This window comes from Choristoneura fumiferana, chromosome 23, assembly GCF_025370935.1.
Source record: "Choristoneura fumiferana chromosome 23, NRCan_CFum_1, whole genome shotgun sequence".
Classification (NCBI taxonomy): Eukaryota; Metazoa; Arthropoda; class Insecta; order Lepidoptera; family Tortricidae; genus Choristoneura; species Choristoneura fumiferana.
The window spans coordinates 1,564,585-1,586,223 of NC_133494.1; the positions used below are offsets into that span (position 1 = coordinate 1,564,585).

The 21,639-nt window shown below is 38.9% G+C and overlaps 1 protein-coding gene across 4 annotated transcripts in view; it reads right to left on the reverse strand.

Moving 5' to 3' along the window:
• Positions 1–21,639, reverse strand: part of tkv (serine/threonine receptor kinase thickveins) — a 273,659-nt gene that overhangs the window by 177,395 nt on the left and 74,625 nt on the right. The window contains exon 1 of one of the 4 annotated variants that reach the window (XM_074105941.1): positions 1,986–2,304. The exons of the other annotated variants lie outside the window; for them this stretch is intronic. Coding sequence (XP_073962042.1) covers positions 1,986–1,995 — 10 coding nt within the window. The 5' untranslated portion in view covers positions 1,996–2,304. Of the gene's footprint in view, positions 1–1,985; positions 2,305–21,639 lie in introns of those variants that run through there. 4 annotated transcript variants of the gene reach the window in all.

Genomic DNA, 21,639 nt, shown 5'->3' on the forward strand with positions numbered 1-21,639 from the left:
GTTCTATATGATCATAATACGTTAGTCTTAGAAATCCGTATGAGTTAGTAAAAGATTGAAAATGAACTTAAATCACTAAGACCTCGTGTCGAAATGAGTGCCGTGTTGTAGTCGCGGAATTATTTACCATCATCACGACAATTAGTTAAGACTGCCTGGCTTTAGATAATCATTATATACCACATTCATACTGTACTTATCATCAATACCACAATATAGGCGGATGAGATAACATCTTCCTGAAGAGAGATATCTCTTATGGCGTCCCTCAGGCTGTACAAGGTATATGTATTTACTATCAACACCAAAACATGTTGCGTATTTCAAGACTCCAATATCATGAATTGCAGATAAAAGCAACACATTACGCGACAAGATTTAAAGTCACCTTCCAAGAAAGCCATAATTCTGAAGTAAACATTCCACCCGTTTCATCACTTCGTGATAAGCTTCCGATTAAATAGCTAACAGATCATTTTACGTGTTTTAAAATTATCTGTAAGATAGATGCTTGTGGAACGGGAAGACCAGTTTTTCTTATCAAGCTGATATATTGGAGATGCAGATTCTTCTCGTCTCGCAAGTCATGGAGGAAGTGGATAGGGGTAATTAATATCATAGCTATATTAATTGGAACAGTTATATACATTGATTGGCGCGACAAGTCGTTTAGCGATAAACCGTGTAATTACAATAAAGACAACCGACACTAATATTTAATAGAAATGAACAAGACGCTATTGATTATTGTTTTTTTTTTTATTTATTGTTATAGAGATGATTTTATTTATAGATCTAGACTTAAGGAAGTAGTCAACAGGGCTGATGAATTAATGAATATGGAGCAATTACAGGAATTGCTTGGCGCGACATCGGTAGATACTTAAGTTATAATTATAAATGATAAACTGTATAATTACAATAAAGGCGACGGTCATGCAAATGAACTAGGTGAGATTAACTACGCGTTGTGCTCGTTTCTAAATCCTGGTCTTAACACGCAATTACATAGCATTAATTAATAAAATTCAATCGAAACCATTAATAGATATCAACTCTTAATAGCTTTGCTAGAAAATATTGCTAGGCACGTCTGGAGTTAATTAAAAATATAAATGTTTTATGGGAAGCTGTAAAATAAGATAAATTTAAGTTGAAAGCCAAGATGGCAACGGAGCGCATCTGTCAAGGGGCTCGTGTAAAGGGCGGTTGTTTTTTGGTTGGAGCGAACAGGTAGGCCCTCGCCGACCACTCTCAGAGATTCGGTCGCGGTGATACCCTGCCTCGTAAAAACAACAATAGAAATATTTCAATAGGCTTTGTTAAAATAATTTATTGGATAACTTATAAAAATATTCAGGTAGAGCTATACAATAGTTAATACATGTTTTAAGGTTGAATTACGATCGCGTTGAAGTTACGCTGAATCTTATTTCGGTGCATGATATTCAAATAATATTTACGGTAAACACGGATGTAGTGAACATGATACAAGTACTAATTAGTATTGAAGATCAAATGTTGTTACGAATTTACGACACAAGCAATAACTTAACGAGCAGGATGCAATTGTAAGATAGACGATGATAATTACGAAAATAACTTAGTAATGAATGACACATTACTTACAGCAATGTATGTTATGTGCGGAATGAATCAAGGTTTCGCCTTTACTGTGAAGTGGAAACAAAACGAGGAAATGACGAATCATTAAGAAGAACTAAGTTTCTAAAAAACTTTTGTAATTCATACTCATCAATCCAGCATTGATTTGCACATTCTGAACAACAAGGAACTAGAGTCATCGGGTACGAAACAACAACAGATTGTAATAGTGCACTGGTGTAGGGAGCTATGTAATCTGATTACATTACAGCACAAGCACACATGATCTTTCGCTGCGGTCGTGAGCCGTGACGTAGCTAGATTAATGGTCTAGTCTACCTAGGCTTAGACTAGGTGTTGAGCGAAGGCGTCGCACTTACTTAGCCTCATGTCGTCAGCGAGCGGTCGAGGCGGACCCGGCTCCGAGTCCGCGCTATCATTTAAATATAACACGGGACGCCGCCGTCTGTCGCCGGCTTTATTTTTACACCACAAAGTTTATACGCTGGACAGTCACAACACACGCCGTCTCACGAGAAACGTAACAGAGTTCGCGAGTGGAAGGCGACGGAGCGATATGCACGGGTGCTTCGCTCGGTATCCGCGGCACGAATGACGGGAGGCCGGAGGCCGGGCCGCGGGCCGGCGAGGGCGCCCCACGCCCCGCTCCCCGTGCACTATGCACCGCTGCACAGCCTCTACGCTACTCCACCTCCACCCACGAGATAAAACGACGAGGACGACCCGCGACCACAATCCGTGTCAGCCCTCACTATGAGTGCCGCGAGTGCATGCGATTCATTGACACCATCGAGATAACGCGGACTGTTTAGATCACTTAAGATACATAACATTAGCGATAGATCAGCGTCCCGCGAACTCGTCAAACGCAACAACCGACTGCGTTCAGCGCGAGACCCCGTGCCTGTTTATCGGACCACCGAATTTGAAGCGGGTTATCAAACAGCATAATTAACTCTTTCCCCAGACAAAGAACAGTTTATACCAGTAACAGGAAAAATATATAATTAATAATTGGGCAAAACAATTACGCGTTTGATAAGAAACTTTGAAGATTAAACGTCTCAGCTTCGTATAACAAGTTCTTTTACAAACTGCCATATCGTGAGCCAGTAAATGAACAACCTAATTAAAAATATCGACGGAAGACATAAAGTTCGTATCATTTTCAGCTCATAAACATGTGTCGGAAATCGTAGCTTAGCGTTCTTTACGACCAACGACTTGTTTTGGTGTCCGTCCCACGTGTTATCAGAGCGGACGATAAAACCTTACGGTTCTCTGTTAATCACGATATTCACGAAGTTGTTAAACGCACCGTCCGTTCAACATGTCGTTTAATTTTGTAATAACTTATTTGAGATTATCATTGGAACAGTTTAATCGAACCCGGCGAGAGCAGTATGGTGATAGACTGGTTCCCAGTAAGGAGTAGTGAGCGCGGCGAGACGGTTTTGGTCATGACAAGGAGTTATCGAGTTGCACAAGCGCAGAACCCTCGACGCGACCATATGTTGCACGTGGGCCGCGTCACGGCCCGATCTGAAACAACTCCAATCGCAATTGCGGCAATGAATAACGGCACCACACTGCACCATTAATGCATCCCAAGGCTGCAGGGAATTGCAAGCACTCGATCAAATACGAAATTCAAGTGGCGATTGCCAAATCGAATGCAAATTGGCGTTATAAATTCCAATTAAGAGTCCATGCTCGAATGTACGGCACTATTGTTCTCCGGGGGGACGTTGATTTGCAAATAATAGACTTTATTAGCTTAATATGGTTCACGATCGAATTCTTAATCGGTGGCGTCGCAAGTTTAAAATAACATTGTCGCATGGGACCCTCGGAGCACGATTTGTAGAGTTGTTTTCCCGTGGGAAGTGTGTGATGACATCTGAGAGGCGATCAAAAGCTCGTCAGAGCGGGTCGCGATTAAATCTATAAATCACATCGCGCGTACAAATCGGTTCGCACTCGGCAGCTACAACTTTCACACAATGTTCTTGCAGGGAGTGGGCAGTTCTGTTGATACAAGCAGATAGCCGTCGCGGCTGACAAGGCGTGCAGTTGCTACAAACACCAGTTGTATCGATTAATGCGATACCAATGTATCAGACTGAGAATCGATTTGTTTGTAAGATACAGAAACAAGAGGGTCCATTTATCAAGATGTACGCCCGCGTAACATTGCGTAGCACTTTGATAGGCAAGTAGGTACTTAAATTATGAAACGAAACACATCATGCCATACCATAACAAATGAGCAGTAAACATAGTAAACAATCGCAAGCGTGTTACAATTCCATTTATCAGAACAAGTGTCGTGACTGTTGCGAATGGCATTCGGTTTGGATCGTGTCGGGTCGGGCGGGGTCATCGCATGCGCAGGCGTCTATCGAGGTCCGGATAATCCGACTCGATCGATAAGAGCCAGGCTCCCGGCGGCGGGGGGAGAGCGGGGAGCGATAGAGCATAATTTATTCGGCGGCAGTGTGGCGCGCCTCGGAGGTGCCACGCAGGCGCCCCGCGCCCCTTGCGCCCGCGCCGTTCGACAAAACAGGATCCCTTTTTTGTGGCCCCGGAGATTAAGGAGTATCAGGTTAAACGCAGGTTACGTAATAGTTTTTACACACCCTTAATCTCGCAGGTTGATGGGGTATGCATATCGTGACTCCGTATCGTGTTTCAATTCATGAATGATAGTACAATATCTACTGACAACCAACAAACCGACAAATTATAACATAGGTTAAGTACCTTCCATAGAATATACTTACTAATAACGATACGAAATAAAGACTAGTACCCGATCCCATCCATGTCTCGACAAAGCTCGTAAATTCCAATGGCCAATTGTAAATCCAAATAGAAGAACGTCTTTTATTGTTAACCTATTCATTGCAGTCTTTAAACATTTACGTCAGTTGTAGGGGTGTGCATCAATCAGTAACACAAGCTTTCCAACTCCGACTGGATACAAGAATATGAGCCTCCCAATCACCGGGTACCGTAAGCGATTGCTACACGTATACTGTTTGCTTTCAATTCAACAAAACATTTGCGCAGCACTTGTGCCGTCCCAATATTGGCACAGCGGCTTGCCTGGATAGTCAATCACTTCGGGCCGCAGAGCAAACTATTGGGGCTACGTGACAAACTTTATCTTGAATTGCATTAAAGCCCTCAAGGTGAGAAAACGTTTATTCAGTACATACAAATTCAGACGGAGATCATACCATCTCTAAAAGCAGCGACGTAGAAATTTTACAAAAAGTATCAAAACTTATACAAATTAGGGCTGTACCATTTTGGTACTTAAATGTTCCACTGAGTGATGACTAAAAGCAGATTTTTAAAAAGCGGGTAGAGTATAAAAATCGATAAATCATGAACAACATACAGTGAATATGGACTTTTATCAGTATTTGTCATGGATTAATATAGTGCATATAGGTGGTGCTAACGCTACCAACTTGAGTTCATTGAATCGTGTTCGATAAAGCGTGACAGTCAATATTTGAGATCCGGTGTGAACTTTTAATCTAGTTACCTGACGTGAGAAACGCTTATCAGAGTAGCAGAGGGTTTAATAACCTGAAGTTATCAAAATATAACCCTAACTTTAAATCTTCTCGTCTTACACATCTTCGGATTTTAATTCAAATTTCAGATTTATTGTCCAGCGGCTTCTTAGATGGACAAGTCACAGTACTTAAGTACAAACTTTTACATATGTAAAAGTATCAAGTTAGTTCAACATTTTCCTTCCTATATTAGGGAAGAATAAGTGGGTCATTTGGCACGACACGATTCTTAATACATTAACTCCTTGAGGAGCACAGGGCCTCAATTAACAGCTCTCCACTGCTACTGGTGCAATCCAAAAAATCATAAAAAAGAAGGAAAGACAATGCCGAAGATATGAAGAAGATTGCCGGAGATGCTTGGATTATAAAGGTGAAAATAGGCTTCGTGTCGTTTTAGGAGAAGAAAGATCTTGCACTAAGAAGAACGGAATGGAAGAAACTACTCTTAAATATTGAGGATGTTTCAGTGTATCTCGCCGCCATGCACCAGAAAGATTTGTACAGTTAGAGTAAAAAAGGTTCGTCACCCTAAGATCTATTTTCCTTTGCTCAGTATGAGCGCTAATCTGCTTTACCGATTGAGTAGGACATACTGCATCAACCTGTCAACCTGCTAAACATAATCAGGTGACCATAGCAACCCTACCACTACACCTTGGCACTGAACTGACAAACACTGACAATTAAATAGAACATTATTTGATTGAAACTTTTAAGAAGTTGTTTATTAAAAAAAAAGGTTTTGTATTGATATGAAACTAGATATATGTTATAGGTGTATACTATTTTGACCCTTGTTATCATGTCAAGTAAGTATAATTTGATAGTACTTTGGTTTCTAAACGTACTAAGAGTCTATGACTTTGTAAAGGATTCAATTTAATAACTGACGAAGGTTTTCCTACCCCCACTGTACCTACTAATAGGTTATCATGATGCTTCCATGTTACTCTAACAAAAGAGAAGCTCATAACAAACTTCAGTTGAAACCAGGGATTAGTTAGAATTACAACACTCCATAACAAAGGGTTTAGTAAATGATTAATTAAAGGAATTAGATAACCGTAATACAATAACTTAGACGCAAAACGTTCCCAATCCGCTTTATCTGTAAGTAAAGCAAGGAAACATAATTATCAGTGATAAAGGTGTATATTTAGAAAAAGTCTAAGAAACACGAGGATCGTACGTGACACTGGCCACGAGCTGAATGTTATCGGAAAGAGTAATTAATCGCAGTCAACGATTAGCACTTTCAGTAAGGGTGATATCAATGAAGCTTGCCGTACGAACAAGAGTACAGGTGAACTTTAAAATCAGCAAAGTGCTGTTGGTAGTAAAGCATCTTGATCACTGAAGTATATAAAATAGGGAGCATTATTACAAACATGATAGTTGTTTTCATAGGTACGTCATTATCCTTATTTTGCAATTTATGTCCATTCATGGCCAATTCTGAGAATTTGTTATAGAAATGCTGATTCTCGGGTAATTTATGTCAATGTGTAAAGAATGTCGTTGCTTGACTTTTTGAATAAATTGTGTCAATTTTATAAATACCTACTTAATTGAATCAGGCATTAGGTAATTTGTTATTTGTATTTTAAGTAACTTTTGTGCCTTTTCGTTTTCTAATTGGAATTTTAGCTTAGGAAGTATAGGAAAAAAAAGCATTATTTTGTGAACAAAGTACGCATGAAGAGTAACGAAATATGCTGTAGTGGCCTACTTTGCATTTGTATTCTTGTTTCAAATCCACTCGACACCCAAAACTGATATCTACACTACAACTTTCAAGACATCGGTAGATATAAACGAAACAATCACTTTCAATACAATATATAATGAAGAAACAAACATATCTTTTGCACGTTAATTCCTCTTCATTCAACTCATCCTCATTAGCCAATACTCCTGCCATCAACGTTGCTTTAACCTTTCCAATTACGGTTTTAATTCTACAAGGTTCTAAGTTTAATTTTCAACTATGTTTTATGTCAAACCTTGTAATTTAAGATACACGGTTGAATTTTGGTTGGTGAGGCGGGGCAGTAAATTGGATTCGATCAATGTGGATAATTAGCGGTTCATTTGTAGTTTGTAGTGGCGGAGTACGCGACACCGCTACCAGCATTACAATTACAATCCAGCGATAAATAACTCTAGACAGGTTTGCATTAACATGCTGATTGATTTCTCCATAAATCAAAGATGAAATGGCGAGATGGACACTCAGTTGTGGTAAAGCTAGCTTTCGGACTTCGGATGACATTAACACTAAAAAGATAAAACCAAGGCTGCTACAGGCAGCAAAAGATTTTTTGTAAAACTTTGTAGGTACACGTGATGTCGATGAAATTCTGATCTAATACAAGATTCCTATAGTACACGATTGTAGACGACGAGACAGAAATGTCTGGTATATTGAGCAAGCAAAGGGCAAGAGATCAACGCGTTCGAATATTAAAATGTCCGATAGCGGACCGCGTTCTATTTCAAACGCATGTCAAAACAACAACAAAATGTTGGCGTTGCATATCAGTAGTGAATGGGTCTGTAACCAAAAGCATTGCACAGAACAATGGCGTATGTGCCCCTGTTATTATAGCAAACATACAGCCTTTTCAATATGCTCAGCTGCGTTGTCAATGTGCGTCAACTTTGATAACGCTACAAATTCACGTCATCGAGCGGACCTCTGATTCGCAAAACGAATTTACAGCGCACGGGCTGTTGTTATGAGCTTAGCCTAGAAAAACGTTACCACATTATCAATATGGATTTAATCCGGTAGCAGAAATATTCCACTAAAGGTTGTAAATCATAGCTTATAAAATAGTATCGTACCAAAACACTGCGCAATATTTGTGGACATGTGTAATCTTTTAATCGTAACTTGACAAACTTAATTGCAGGGGCGCGGCCGTTATCGGAAAGTGCGCTATCAGGTGTCTGCATAACGTGTCGAGATAACAGTGTTTTCTTGTGATGCGGTTATTTTGGTGAAGTGTGTCACGCGCCCAGACAGTGACTGCCACCACGCGTAACCATTGCATCTAGACCCGAGGCTGCCGACCGACCGACTACCAGAAAGACAGACGAATATTCCAAGATACACTGGCGGAAAAATATTACGCAGTTGAAACACAATACCTGTGATAGTGATACACAATCTGTCGATATGGAGTAACAAAGAGGCGTAATTGAATGAGATGCGAGTTATCGAGGAGATTACTCTATTTGTAACCAAGTCGACACAAAGCGAGGCATGTTAGACTACGAGTAATAAGTGTAATTAATGTTCTGTCAATGAATGCACAGATAAAGAAAACGTCGATTTGTCAGTGGGCGATGCTGTAAAAGAAATACAAATATCGTGTGTCAGTCATATCGATGTCGAACTTAGTCCGGATGATTGACACCGTACAATCGTATTTTAATAGCAATACAAAAAGCGTCGTAGGCGAGAGAGCAACGTGTATAGACTTCAAAACAAACCAGTACACCCACTGCGCTGAAGCGGACAATCCTTACTAATATTATATAAAATAATGTGAATGTCGTGTGCGTGTGTTTGTTTGTTACGCTTCGCTTTCACACTGTAAGTACAGAACCGATCGTAATTAAATTTGGTATGTATTTTGAATCCCTGAGAAGAGCAGAACAGTTTTTACCCCGGAAAATCGTGTCTTCCCGCAGGCGCGCGATAAACGAATTGTTCGCAGAAAAAGTTACGAGCAACAGCCACTATTAGATGAATACACTACACTACAAGGATGATGAATTTGAATCAACTTAGTCTCACTTTTATCAAAGTCAAGGTAGAATAGAAACTAACATTTTCAACTCATCTTACAATTATTAACGTTTCACTCATCGATAACGTTTCATTTTTAACCCCCGACGCAAAAAGAGAGGTGTTATAAGTTTGACCGCTATGTGTGTCTGTGTGTCTGTCTGTGGCACCGTATGTCTTAAACGGGAGAACCGATTTGTATGCGGTTTTTATATTTGAAATTAGGGTTTCTAGCGATAGTTCTTAGACATGTTTTATCAAAATCGGTTCAGCCATTTTTGAAATATTGAACTTTGAAGTGACAATGTCGGGGGTTTTCCAACTTTTTAGGTTAAATATGTAGTTAGATCATATAGTAGCACTCTCAATAAATTCTGCGCAATTATGCGCAGAAGTATTCATCTATTGATACAAAGACATATTCATCATCATCATCATAATCAGGCGTAGGATAGGACGTCCACTATTGGACATAAGCTCCAATGACATATTGCGCAAATTAATGAGGTCAAATGACTTTTTTTTTTAGGTAAAAAAAACAACTAACACGATAACCGCTAGAAATAATAATGTGTGTGTAAACGTGTTTCGCCTCTCTTCAAGGCATCCTCACCTCACTATCCTCAGTAGTTCATGCTCCACCGAAGGTCGAAGCAACATACTTTTCGCTTTTGAGTACGGCTTGCAACAAACTAGGTACCTAAATAAGTTACAGACAGGGAAAGAACAGTTATATGAATATTCCTGATTGATTGCTAAACCAATTTGTCTTTTTTTGACATTAAAAGCAATTTTACCATCAAAATATTCCATTTAGTGTCCAAATGCCAATTTTATCTCCGGCACAAGCACAAAGCGGGATTGGACTAGTTTGACACGTCGATCGTTAATATTGACAAACGGCGTTAGTGACAATTCTCCGAATGTAATAAATAATGTAATGCTACGTTGTAATACAATGTTGGAGGTGTGGGCGGGCAACTTGGGCGGGACGTTCAGATTTTAATATGTATGTTAAATAAATATTGTGGTCGGGTCAAGTAGATTACGACATCATGATGTTCTAAAAAAATCCGAATTGATAACCTCTTTTCTTTTCGAAGTCGGTTAAAAACTGAAATCGCTTGGATTTGTTTCTGTTTCTGTGCAGTGCACACTCTTTCTTGAGACATTTATTTACAAAACGCATTGATTGTGGTGAGAATCCTAATTTATATTTTCAGTATCGATCTGCAGTATTGCTTTAGCTCTAAAACAAAAATCATTAAATATAGATTGGTTTTTGGAGTCTTTTTGTATTTATTATTTCAACTCCAAATTTTGTTACTTTTTGTTGCTAGTGTCGCTGCTTAAGATACTAAATAAGAAACAAACAAGCTGAGATATGTGGTGCATAGGAAAAATCGTGTCTGTATCTACTCCTGTCCAATGGTAGTGTCAGGATCTGGGTTCGATTCCCAGCGCTGGTCTCTTTTTCTGGTTTTTCTGTGCATCTATGTTTCAGTTTGTATTTTCGATATCACTAAATATAGTCCGACAAACCGACGATTACACATCGGGCTCAGTACTTTTATGAAAGATCTACAGTAGCGTCTAACTTGCACGCGCGGCTTCGTCCCCGTCTCCCGTTGAAGACCTTCTCATCGCGTGACAATTTTGAAAAAGCTGCCCTTCGTTGCCTACAACATAAAGGGAAACGCAGTGGAAAATTTCAGCTAGATTCAAGGGATTGAGCTCGGCGTTGATAAGTGCAGTCTGTGAGTCAGCCATGAATTTTCTTTTTATACATTAAGACTAGTGTTTTTCTGCAGCTTCGCTCCCGTGAAAGAATTAAAAATTGGATGATGGAGGAGTGAAAATCCCTTCTTACTGTATCGACCTCTATGACTCTCAAGGAATCGGCCAAATCTCAACTTCTTAAGTCTCTAACTTCAGCGGTTTATGCAGCGCGTTGTCATGTCAGTCACGTTACTTCTTAAAAGGTACGAGTGTAAAGATCAAACGAACCCTCTAACAGCATACAACCTCACAAGCCTCGTAGGCGTAGATCACGTATGCTGTAATCGGCGTAGGCGACTCTTGACCGACACACAAGTCAGCTTTACGGTCTATCTTGTAAATTAAAATGTATTACTCGAATCGCCGATAAATCTAGATTATTACATGTTTATTTTAATGAATTTGCTTAACCGCAATTCGGTGTGCTCAAGCTGTGTGCATACTGGTGGAAACAACAGCCAGCAATTTATACTATGTCATTCCGTGTGTTCACAAAACATTAGAAATCATTGAGTACTTTTAATGGACCTTAATCGTAATCATTTATTTATTTAATTATTTATCAATGAAAAACGTACAGCATTACAGTTGATAACAATTCATTATGCAGGTATTTAATTTCCATATTCAATCATAAAATAAAATGTGGAAATAACAGATACTAAATATCAAAACTTTGTTGTTATTAGAGGAGAAGAATCATGTAACATTATGTCGATTATAATATTATAAGCATAATCGCGAACGAGGATGTGCCCGACTCCGAGCACACTTCACAAAAGTTTTCTAAGTAAGTCTGACAATCTTAACTTTTTATGTCTGTTTGTCTGTGTCAGCAGTAACTATCTAAAATAATTCTTCACTGCGAACTTTTTCCTTACGGAGGTGCTCTGCTAAAATGGATATTTGAATATACCTACAGATTTGTACGGTACGCGACTCCGACTCGCACTTGGCCGGTTTTTTTATTAATTTATAAATCTCAGCCCAATCTAAAATGAAATGAAAGCCTAATCAAGACCCTATTCGCTCCGATCCGACGCCATTACGTCCCCATTAGCATTTTAATAACGCCGTTTAACGAAATGAGTTCAGTTCCATAAACAAGTCGTGTTAAGAATCCACTAAAATGATAATAAAGTGAAACGTGGCATAAACAAACAATAGTTGTCGGGTCTCGGGTCTCGAGCACGAACTTTTAATCGAGCGGCGAGCGGCGTGGGCAACTTCCGCGCCATCTCGCTGGACACATTAATATCAACCTACGACACCCATTACTATTATAATTTCATATAACGACATGGAAAATGATAGAAATTTGTGAAATTCTGAACAGTTAAATGTCTGTGGAAATCGTGAATACAAATGGCCGTCGAGAATACTCGAGATAACAAGGTGACCACTGACCACCACTAAGAAAAAGAATTGGTAGACATTAAGATTATGCAAATGTGAGAGTTACCACTTTAGGTAAATTAGTGACACGATTATTAAAAATAGTTTCGAAGGAGCCATATTTGAAACGACAAGGTGATATAAAATTTAAATATGAAGTATGGGAGAATACGCTTGATTACTTCAACGGCTGCCGGTAATCGGATATCAGCCAAAAGAACCATTCGATCCGGCTCGAAGGACAAAAACATGGCAACCTAATATTTTCGTATCGCCGACGCTTGATGTCGTTAAGTGAAATACAATACACTTAATTGAGGGCAAGGGCAGTGTCTTGCAATTCAAATTATATTTATAAAACGTGTTAATTCCAGATCATGAAATTCAATCAATAGCGCTTAGAAAAGTATCGTGAGACAGAAATTAAATAGTGTTTTTAAAACGTTCTTCATTAATCTATAAAAACTTCTCGAACAGCGCAGCATCTATCGTAAATCTTGAATATACCACGTAAAAGGAGCAAAAATTACAAATAATAACATAGTGGCAAGCGAGTGTGCACAAAGCTAGCAATCAAACAAATTGGCGAGACGCCCTCGGCTCGCCAGTAATTTTCAGACCATGTTGTCACAAAACAGCTACCATAACTCACAACTTACACCAGGCCAATAAACTTTGAATAGAAATTCATAGTAAACAAACCGTATTTAATGCTTCATTCTGTATTCATTTGGTATCCAATCCATAGTGTATTGAACACGCTATCCATTCGATCTGTCGAGTTCAGATCTGCTGGTAGAAAGTCCCGCCCACTCGTGTTGAGAGGTCACAGGCGCCCACGCAGCGAAGATTAGACTATTGAGAAATGCGGGGATTTAAGGTGGCCGAGGAGCAATTACTGATGTAATTGATGATCATTGCAGAATGATGCGGAGGCGCGGTGCATGGGATCTTGATGGATGCAGCGCGCGGGCGGGGAGAAATGACAGCCTTGTTTATAAGCGACTGCGGTTGACATGCAACCGAGTGGTGAATTATAGACATCATTACGGATGTAAAGAGTTTCATGCTTATTTGTGGAGAGCATGAATATGAACGAGTATTCATAGCTCAAAAAGTTAATCTTAACTAAATTCAATACGTCGGCTTAATTCTACTTTTACACAGGAGCTTTATACATCTCGTATGCACATTGCATATCTACGATTAATCTTAAACTCGTAGTGAGCCGTCTTTATAGATCATTCTCCGTATAAAAAGCGCTATTAAGTGTGATACTAAAACTGGGTATTCAGCATCAATGCAAGACTAAGAGCGGGCAGTAGGTACCAACAATAAAGATATCGATAATTTATGTTGTCTAGGAAGTACTTCGTTTGCATGGAAAGAGTATATCTGGTGGAGTCGTGTGCGTCTGGAATTATGGAGATGGCATGGTCGCGTGCCGCGACGCGCCGGGTGGGCGGCGGGGGCGGCATATCGCCAGAAACACTGAGAAACGACCACTATCAACATTTTGGTGACACGCGCTTAGAACAAGATGTAAATCAGACGCGCAATTATAATAATTTATGCGTTATAGGTTCGCCAGGCGATTGTAATTGTGACCCCCACGGTTCCGCTCGTTCGCAAGTCCCATTTGCATTATAATCGTTTTTAATTTTCAGCAAACATAAGAAATCGATTTATCTTGTGACATCCTCACCCCAATACTTTTTCGTAACCAATAGACGCCGTCTGGTTTAATTCCGTACTTAATTTTAATAACAAAATTTGCATAAGTCTAATTTCATGCTTTCGTGTTGTATGTTTGACCCTGGCATGAAAGCTGGCATGTGATAGAAGAGAAATAATTACTCTATCGTAGCTAACGTACCGAATTTTAAGCATAGTTAAGCCTATCATCTTTCATTTAATTGATTGAAACTTTTTAGGGTTTCTACGAAATTACACTTCTCGACAGGTAGTTGTAGAGAGATTTTGAGGTAGTTTGTCTAGGATTGAGCCTTTTCGGCCGACACATAATGATGATGACGATGCTACCGACTCCGGCACTGGGCCATAGAATCTACAGATAAACATTTTGAACTGAGAAGGATTAACCTGCTCATTACAACCTATTAGGAGCTCCGTAAACAGCTGCGAGACATCGATAAGGGGTTAACGACGTTGTTAACCCCTAAGGTGGATAGCGAGTAGACAATTATACCACTGTTTCCGTCCGAGCCAAAGTCCAAGGAACTGGCATTATCGCACAGGGAAATACAACACGTGTAACGCACGGAGATGATGCTGAAGGTTGAGAGATTGCTGAGATCTTCAGGGACCCACGTATTATCGGTTTTTGTTCATCAAACATAGAGGGTGCGATATGGAATGTGAAACGGTATTTGTCCTTCCGTTCCGTGGTCGCTGAATATCCTGACTTGAAAGAATTCAAATACGAAACAAGCGAAGTTTTAGCAAGCTATTTAATACTAGCTCCCATTTGCATAGCTCCTAATGTATGCTTTTTAGGAAGGATAATTCTTTGAGAAGTAATTGTAATTTCAATGTGATTGATGCCCGGCTGTGCTCGTCAGTGTGATTTTTGTTATTGTAACATGAAACGGAAATCATTAATGAACCAAAATATTCCTCTGTCTGTCTGACATAATAATAAATTCTATTAATTAACCGAATAACTTAGCTGACCAAGATAAATGTTTAAGTTTTTATGCAAAAATACAAAAATATGTTGGTATTCCATTTATAAGGAGATCGTCTACCTAATTATTATAATTAGATGTCAATATAATGGATAGTTGTTAGTTGTGTTCGGCGGACACCTGCCCGGCTTGATTGCGACATAGTTGATGTATCAATCATGCGATACCAACATTCACAAATACATTAAATTAATAATGAAATAATCATTCCGAACCATCTCACATTCTTTATAATTTTCTCTTTTTATTCTGGCTCTTGAAGGTTAAGTTTAGTTCAACCTACTTGCTCTGCCGGTATATTTACACTTTGATTTCTATCCAATTCTTATTTTTTTTCCACATTAAATCTTGCCTGTACTGTCATAGCATCTTTTTTAGCGTGATTTAGTTCAAAAGGCCCTCGCTCAGAATTTAAGAGATGAGAAACACGATACTGCTTTCAATTAGTACAATTAACAAAATCAGTACACATGGCATGAGTACGCCTTTGTCTGCACTATCAAATTACAGAATACCAATAGCATTAATCATGCGTTCATCCGTTGCCGATAGAACAGAAACAGAACAGATCACCTGGATGATTATGTCATCGGATTTTCCAAAACTATCAATAACTAGCAAAAATATATATATAAATTTGGAAATATGTAATGTTAGTAAGGTAGGTTTCACCTTGAATAATCCTACTTCCTAATAATATTATAAATGTGAAAGTTTGTGAGTGAGTGAGTATGTTTGTTACTTCTTCACGCTGAAACGGCTGGACGGATTTGGACTAAATTTAGCAAAAAGTTAGTTTATAACCTGGATTAAAACAGGATAAGTACTTTTTATCCCGATATTCCCACGGGATATTGATAAAATCTCTAAATAACAACCGCTGGGCTTAGAGTCATGAAATTTGGTATGTAGGTAGCTGGACATCTAGATTAACACATAGGCTACTTTTTATCCCAATGTTCCCACGGGATATAATCGGGATAAAATCTTGAACAAATTTGTATGTTTCTTACTCTTTCACGCTAAAACGGCTGACGGATTTGGATACACCTAATTTGGTATGTAAACAGCTGGACTTCTGGAATATCACTTAAGCTACTTTTATACCGATATTCCCACAAAGTAAACCCCATAAGTTTTAATCGCTAAGTCTAGAGACATGAGTTTGCTACGGGTGTTTGTCATACAACTTAGATAAATGAAGACCACGATGCGATAATTAGTAAACTCCCATGAGAATTTAGTAAAATCCCGAAATTTCAATTCGTCTGTCAGACTTAATGGTTTACAAACGCGAACGAACCTGCAGGTAAAGGCTAGAGTTAGAGACATGAAAACAAGATTGCGATAAAAATACAATAATCCAAATCTTGTAATAACCTTCCTCCCAAAACCTTTGACCGTCACACCAATTAACATCACACCTACTATAATTTTACAACCAATTGAAAACCTTTTTGCGAGTAAACGCAACAAATTCAAAAGTTATAAATGAATGAAAGCAACGAGGTCTGAGCTGAGAGTATGCAAATAGGCGCTCCCATTGACTAGCACCATTGACGGTGACGGTGACCAAACTGGTCGGGCCTCTTAGACGGCAATTAATATACTGCTTTTAGTAACTCTCGTCACGATTATCATAAACGACGCTATTTTTTTATATGACTGAGTATTTATATGTGGTTATCGGATATCTAGAAAATTGTTGAGTGAATCCTACTAAGACTTGCGAAAGTTTGTGTGTGTACTTCTTCACGCTAAAACCGCAGAACAGATTTGGATCAAATTTGGTGTGTAATGCATGGCTAGACGACTGGAATAATACGAAAACTTCCTTTGTCCCGATATTCCCTAGCGATCAAAATAAAATCCCGAAAATTCATCGGCTCGCATTGGAGACATGAAATATATTTTGGAGCGGGTGTTTTTTATGCAACGTTAACGAAAACCACGATGGAATTTTAGGAATTTTTGGGAAACTGGAATTTCATTTTAACTGTAAGATCGGTTTACGAGTACGGGTAAAGGCCAACAAGCATATATAATTATGACGATTACTTAAGGAATCTAATATGCTCAATAATAAAGTTGAAATTTCAGTTGATAACGACATAAAAAAAGCACGAAGCTGTCTTGGTAATGTGGTGATTCTACTGTGCCCTTTCGAAAATGAAATAAGAATTCATCATAAGTTTGATGAAAAAGTAAGATTTTAAATATTCTTAATAAAGTAACTGTAACGAATGAAATAATTACAAATGACAACGTATTGCATCGTCTAGTTAGCTTAGAATTAGAAAGTTGAATTATCACTACAGCAAACAAACAAATAGCAATAGGAAAGCTACTAACGGTCCAACTTATTTCCGAAGCGATAAAAATCGAACTGAACAAAATGTCTCACCGCTACAACTGTTTAAAAAGCGTGGGAGGCAAAATAAATATCAACGCAATTAATTAGCAACTAATAAAAAGTTTCAAAATTCACACGGAAATTAAGAACCGGCCGCATTTAAAAGGGGACATAATGAGATGACAGACAGTTAGAGCATCCGGCCATAATCGATGGCTCCAGCTTTCTTCATAGCCAGTGTTAACGAATACAGTGGAGTAATCTATGAAGACGCAACTAGCCTTGGCCATAGAGTCATGCATGATTGTGTTTTGATGGATAGTGATAGAGATTTTTGATCACTTTGTCGGTCAATATGGCAACAACGAATTTCAATAATACTACTAAGGAATAATAAGGAAAATAAAAAAATCATGCTGGCCGACTGTTAGGTATTGTATGTATGTAGTTATCTATGTAAACTCTTTATTGTACAAAATACGTAAACAAGCACAGATGACAAACAATGAAATATATTTACAAAGGCGAACTTATCCCTTTAATGGATGAGAGACATTCAGCAGCAGTATTGGTTGTAAAAGATGATGGATGTTTTATCTGGGGACATATTTTTCAGAATTTTTCATAGTTGTATTGAATTAATATTTTATTGTGTGTGTCATCTAGATAGCATGTCGTTGTAAAACAAGTTTCGGACAGATCGTGACCTTTCACTCAACGACAAGTTTCAACAAGACTTTATAGCACCTGGGTCCGAAATATAACATCTATGCAAAGATGAACTCAATCGATATTTAATCGACAGTTTACAATCATCATAAATTAAACGAGTGATTGGTTTATCGATTAATCTCGCTGATACGATGGAACAGTTAATTATTAATAAAAAGAAAATTTTAATTATTATAATTGGTTGGAACCGTTACGTTACCCTCAAAGTGATAATGACCGGGAAAAGCTTGCACCAAGATTACAAGGCCTGTTCGTACTCAAGACTGGGCAGGACTTTAGTATTGATACTTAATACAGTATAAAATCAGCGTCATCACCGGGTTTAGTCATTTAAAAATCTAAATGACTAGCTAGACTCATATCAGCGTAAAAATAGAGAGAGACAGTTAATTTACAAAAATAACGACCAACATTAATTTGAACGAACTAAGAGATTAGAAATTTAGATTAGAAACATTTGTTTTAAGTTCAATCTATAAAATAGTAAAGAGAAAACGACGGGATGACTTTTGTTATGTAAAACGTCTTGGCGAACTGTTAGAGCAAATTACAATAGCATAGACTAAACATATCTAAGGAGTTACAACACGATGCAAACGTCACCGAACAGTATTGGCACTGGGCATTTAGTATAGAAATGACTTCATAATTTCACCCCACACACGCTCAAGTTCGTGTGAGGACACACCCACACGCGCGCAACTTCCGGCCGCGTCTGTGAATGGCGCTTACGCATGTTTACTACTGACCGCTCGCCTGTCGATCATTTCGGAGCGCTCTTACGTCACCACTATATCCAATGCTCGGCATCGCGCACAATATCCCATGAACGCATGTCATTGATAAAACCGGAACAGACTAATTTGATTGGCGGAGCGCGTGCACACGTGTTTAATATCAAGTTCAAAACATTACCCTAGAAATCGCATTCCTAAAGCAGATACTGTAGAGATACATGCATGGTTATGTGTATCAGGATCATTTAGCCAGGGTTATCTCGTCTGCACCGTCTAGTGGCATTCAGTTTCCTCATTAATACTTTTACTGGTGACATCAAGCCTTGTTTATGCACCAGTTTACAACTGAAGCACCGTTAGCGAGTACGCGTTCACCGCCCTATATACGCAGCTGTTATCGCAGCAGCCGATGTCCGGCGATCCCGTTTGATTGGCGATTCGAGAGCGGATGATGTCATGCAGATTGAATAAACGCAACATCCGACCAACGGCTGAACGAGTCGAATTCGTACCCGATGTATGTACCGAGCTCGCACAGGATGGCGTTACTTATAGAAATCCTGTTCCAGATTCTGAGCGCAAATGTTCCTGTCGGTTATCTGCTTTAACAATTGATTTATTGTTTGTGAGAATTATGAATGGTTCCGTATTCAAATCTCCAATTATCACTTTACGGTGCCTCAACTCAACGTGTGTTTACTGTTTTCCTTTACAATAGTGTCCAGAAGTTTTATCCATTCCTTAGAAGTCCTCGTGGACTTTCAAATAACTATCAACTAAAATAGATTATCTTAAAATAATCAGCATCGAGACGTAGGTAGTATTAGACCAGACATGTAGTTTACCGTTGGCATTACTAGATATAGATTTGGCGATTAGTGTCGCAGTGCGATGCCAAGGTGGCGAATGCGTCGTGTATTTCTGCACTCCGTTCAGGCGCGCCGAGCCGTCTGAACCGGCTAGATCACCAAGACCTAGATATACTAGACAATTTAAGACCTGAAACGAATTAAACTAATCGTCTTTGACATTAATTTACTATAAACACACGACTTCATTTTAAATTTTTAATAAACTTTATACATGAACGACGACGACATAATAATTAATACTCCTTGCGTACATACTTAACCATATAATAACGCCTGCTAAAGGTTGGAAATAAAAAAATAAGGTGGGTGGGTGGTTTGCCATCCAGTCAAATAAAAAATTAAAAAAATAAAGAAAATTACATCGCAATCTAAATTGATAATTTACAGTGTAAAGTAAGTACAATGCAACTTCCTGTGTTTTGCAATCGGAAATATATAACAAATGCCATTCAAATATAAAAAATAACAATGACAAGTAGTAAAAACGTTTCTGCAAACGCCGTAAACGTACCTATTTAAATGAAACGGTATTTTAATACGTACTTTTACTTTACCAAAGAGCCATTTCTATGATCCCATTGCAATAATGAAAAGGTCCTTATGGTTCCGCATCAAGGCACAGGTAGAAAACCCGACCCCAATCCGTGTGCATCGAAACCTACCATTTCTTTGAACATGAAGTTTTTCTCGAAAGCAAAAATCTTAAAATACAAAAGAACGCGAAGCAGCATCTGGCAGACACAGTGTCGTCTGGTGGCAGGTTGGACAATAGGCACCTTATAAAGGCCCAGTTGAATCTACTATGATAATAGAACACGTTTGAAAATAACTACCTGCGCGAACATACCTGCATCCCAGAGGCTGAAAAAAAAACTTCATACTTGATGTTCCTTTTATAGCTCGCTGGTACACAGACCGGCCGTGGCCGTAGGTACCGCGTAGAAAAACTGGGCGAAAGATTTTATGTAGGTACATAAAAAGTAACGGAAAAATACCGCGCCGTGGGTATCAGGTTCGACTGTAAACATTACCTAAGTCATAATGTCTGGTGTAATTAGAGCCAGGCTAATGTGGTACGCGCGGCGCGAGGCATTGACCCGTGTTTCTCGGTAGATCGCGCACGGATTGCGCGAACGCGACCCGATCCGCGCGACTGTACATACAATGGCTCAATTCAGGTGTCACGGGGCACCGTGTTAAACCTAACAGCCATTCGAGTGCTACATACACGCATGTTTTTGCTATCAAAACATTATAGAACTGGTGTCAACATCCAACTTTTTAAGCGTAAATATTAAATACATTTCAAGAACTTTATCATTTTCATTCATACATCAAAACATAACGCAATTAAAAGTTTGAGTTATACTAATTGTCAGATCAGATTCTTTGACGTAGAATAAACGAAATAATTGAACACAGGTGCTCATTGACCTCGATTATGTTTACAAGTCTCCTGATATATCCAATTATTACAAGATAAAACAAATTCATTGCCAGAATTAATAATCAGAACTTCATCGTGTTATTATTGCAATTATCCGCAGACAGATGGATTACTGCAGCAAATTGGGACGGGAGCATGTAACGATGAATTTAGAATCAGGTTTCCATGCCAAGATTTACGATTCCTCTGATTAAACACTGGATCGTACGTAACCGTATCTTGATTGATGTAGAAACGAAATAAGTCTTTGAAATGAATGATGAATCTGAACGATAAAAACATACGAGATCAAATAGGTAGTGTGTGTAAACGAGCTTATGTCCAAATCAGTTGCAGTGGGCGGTTTCTTTGATACACCATTAATTATATTCACACCTCTGGCGACCGCAGCGGGCATCGGATAAACTGTGGTTTTTTGTAAAGAGACAGTTCTCGGAAAGATGGCGGCGATATACAAAAAGTAGAAGCGCGAGCACGAGCTGCTTTAGATCTCTACGAATTTAGAGGTCGCGCCGAGCCGGTAAGGGCAGATAAAAACGGTATTATCGAGATAACCTTTGATACGGCTTGTAGGAAGTTTGGATACGATCTCTGGCCTAGC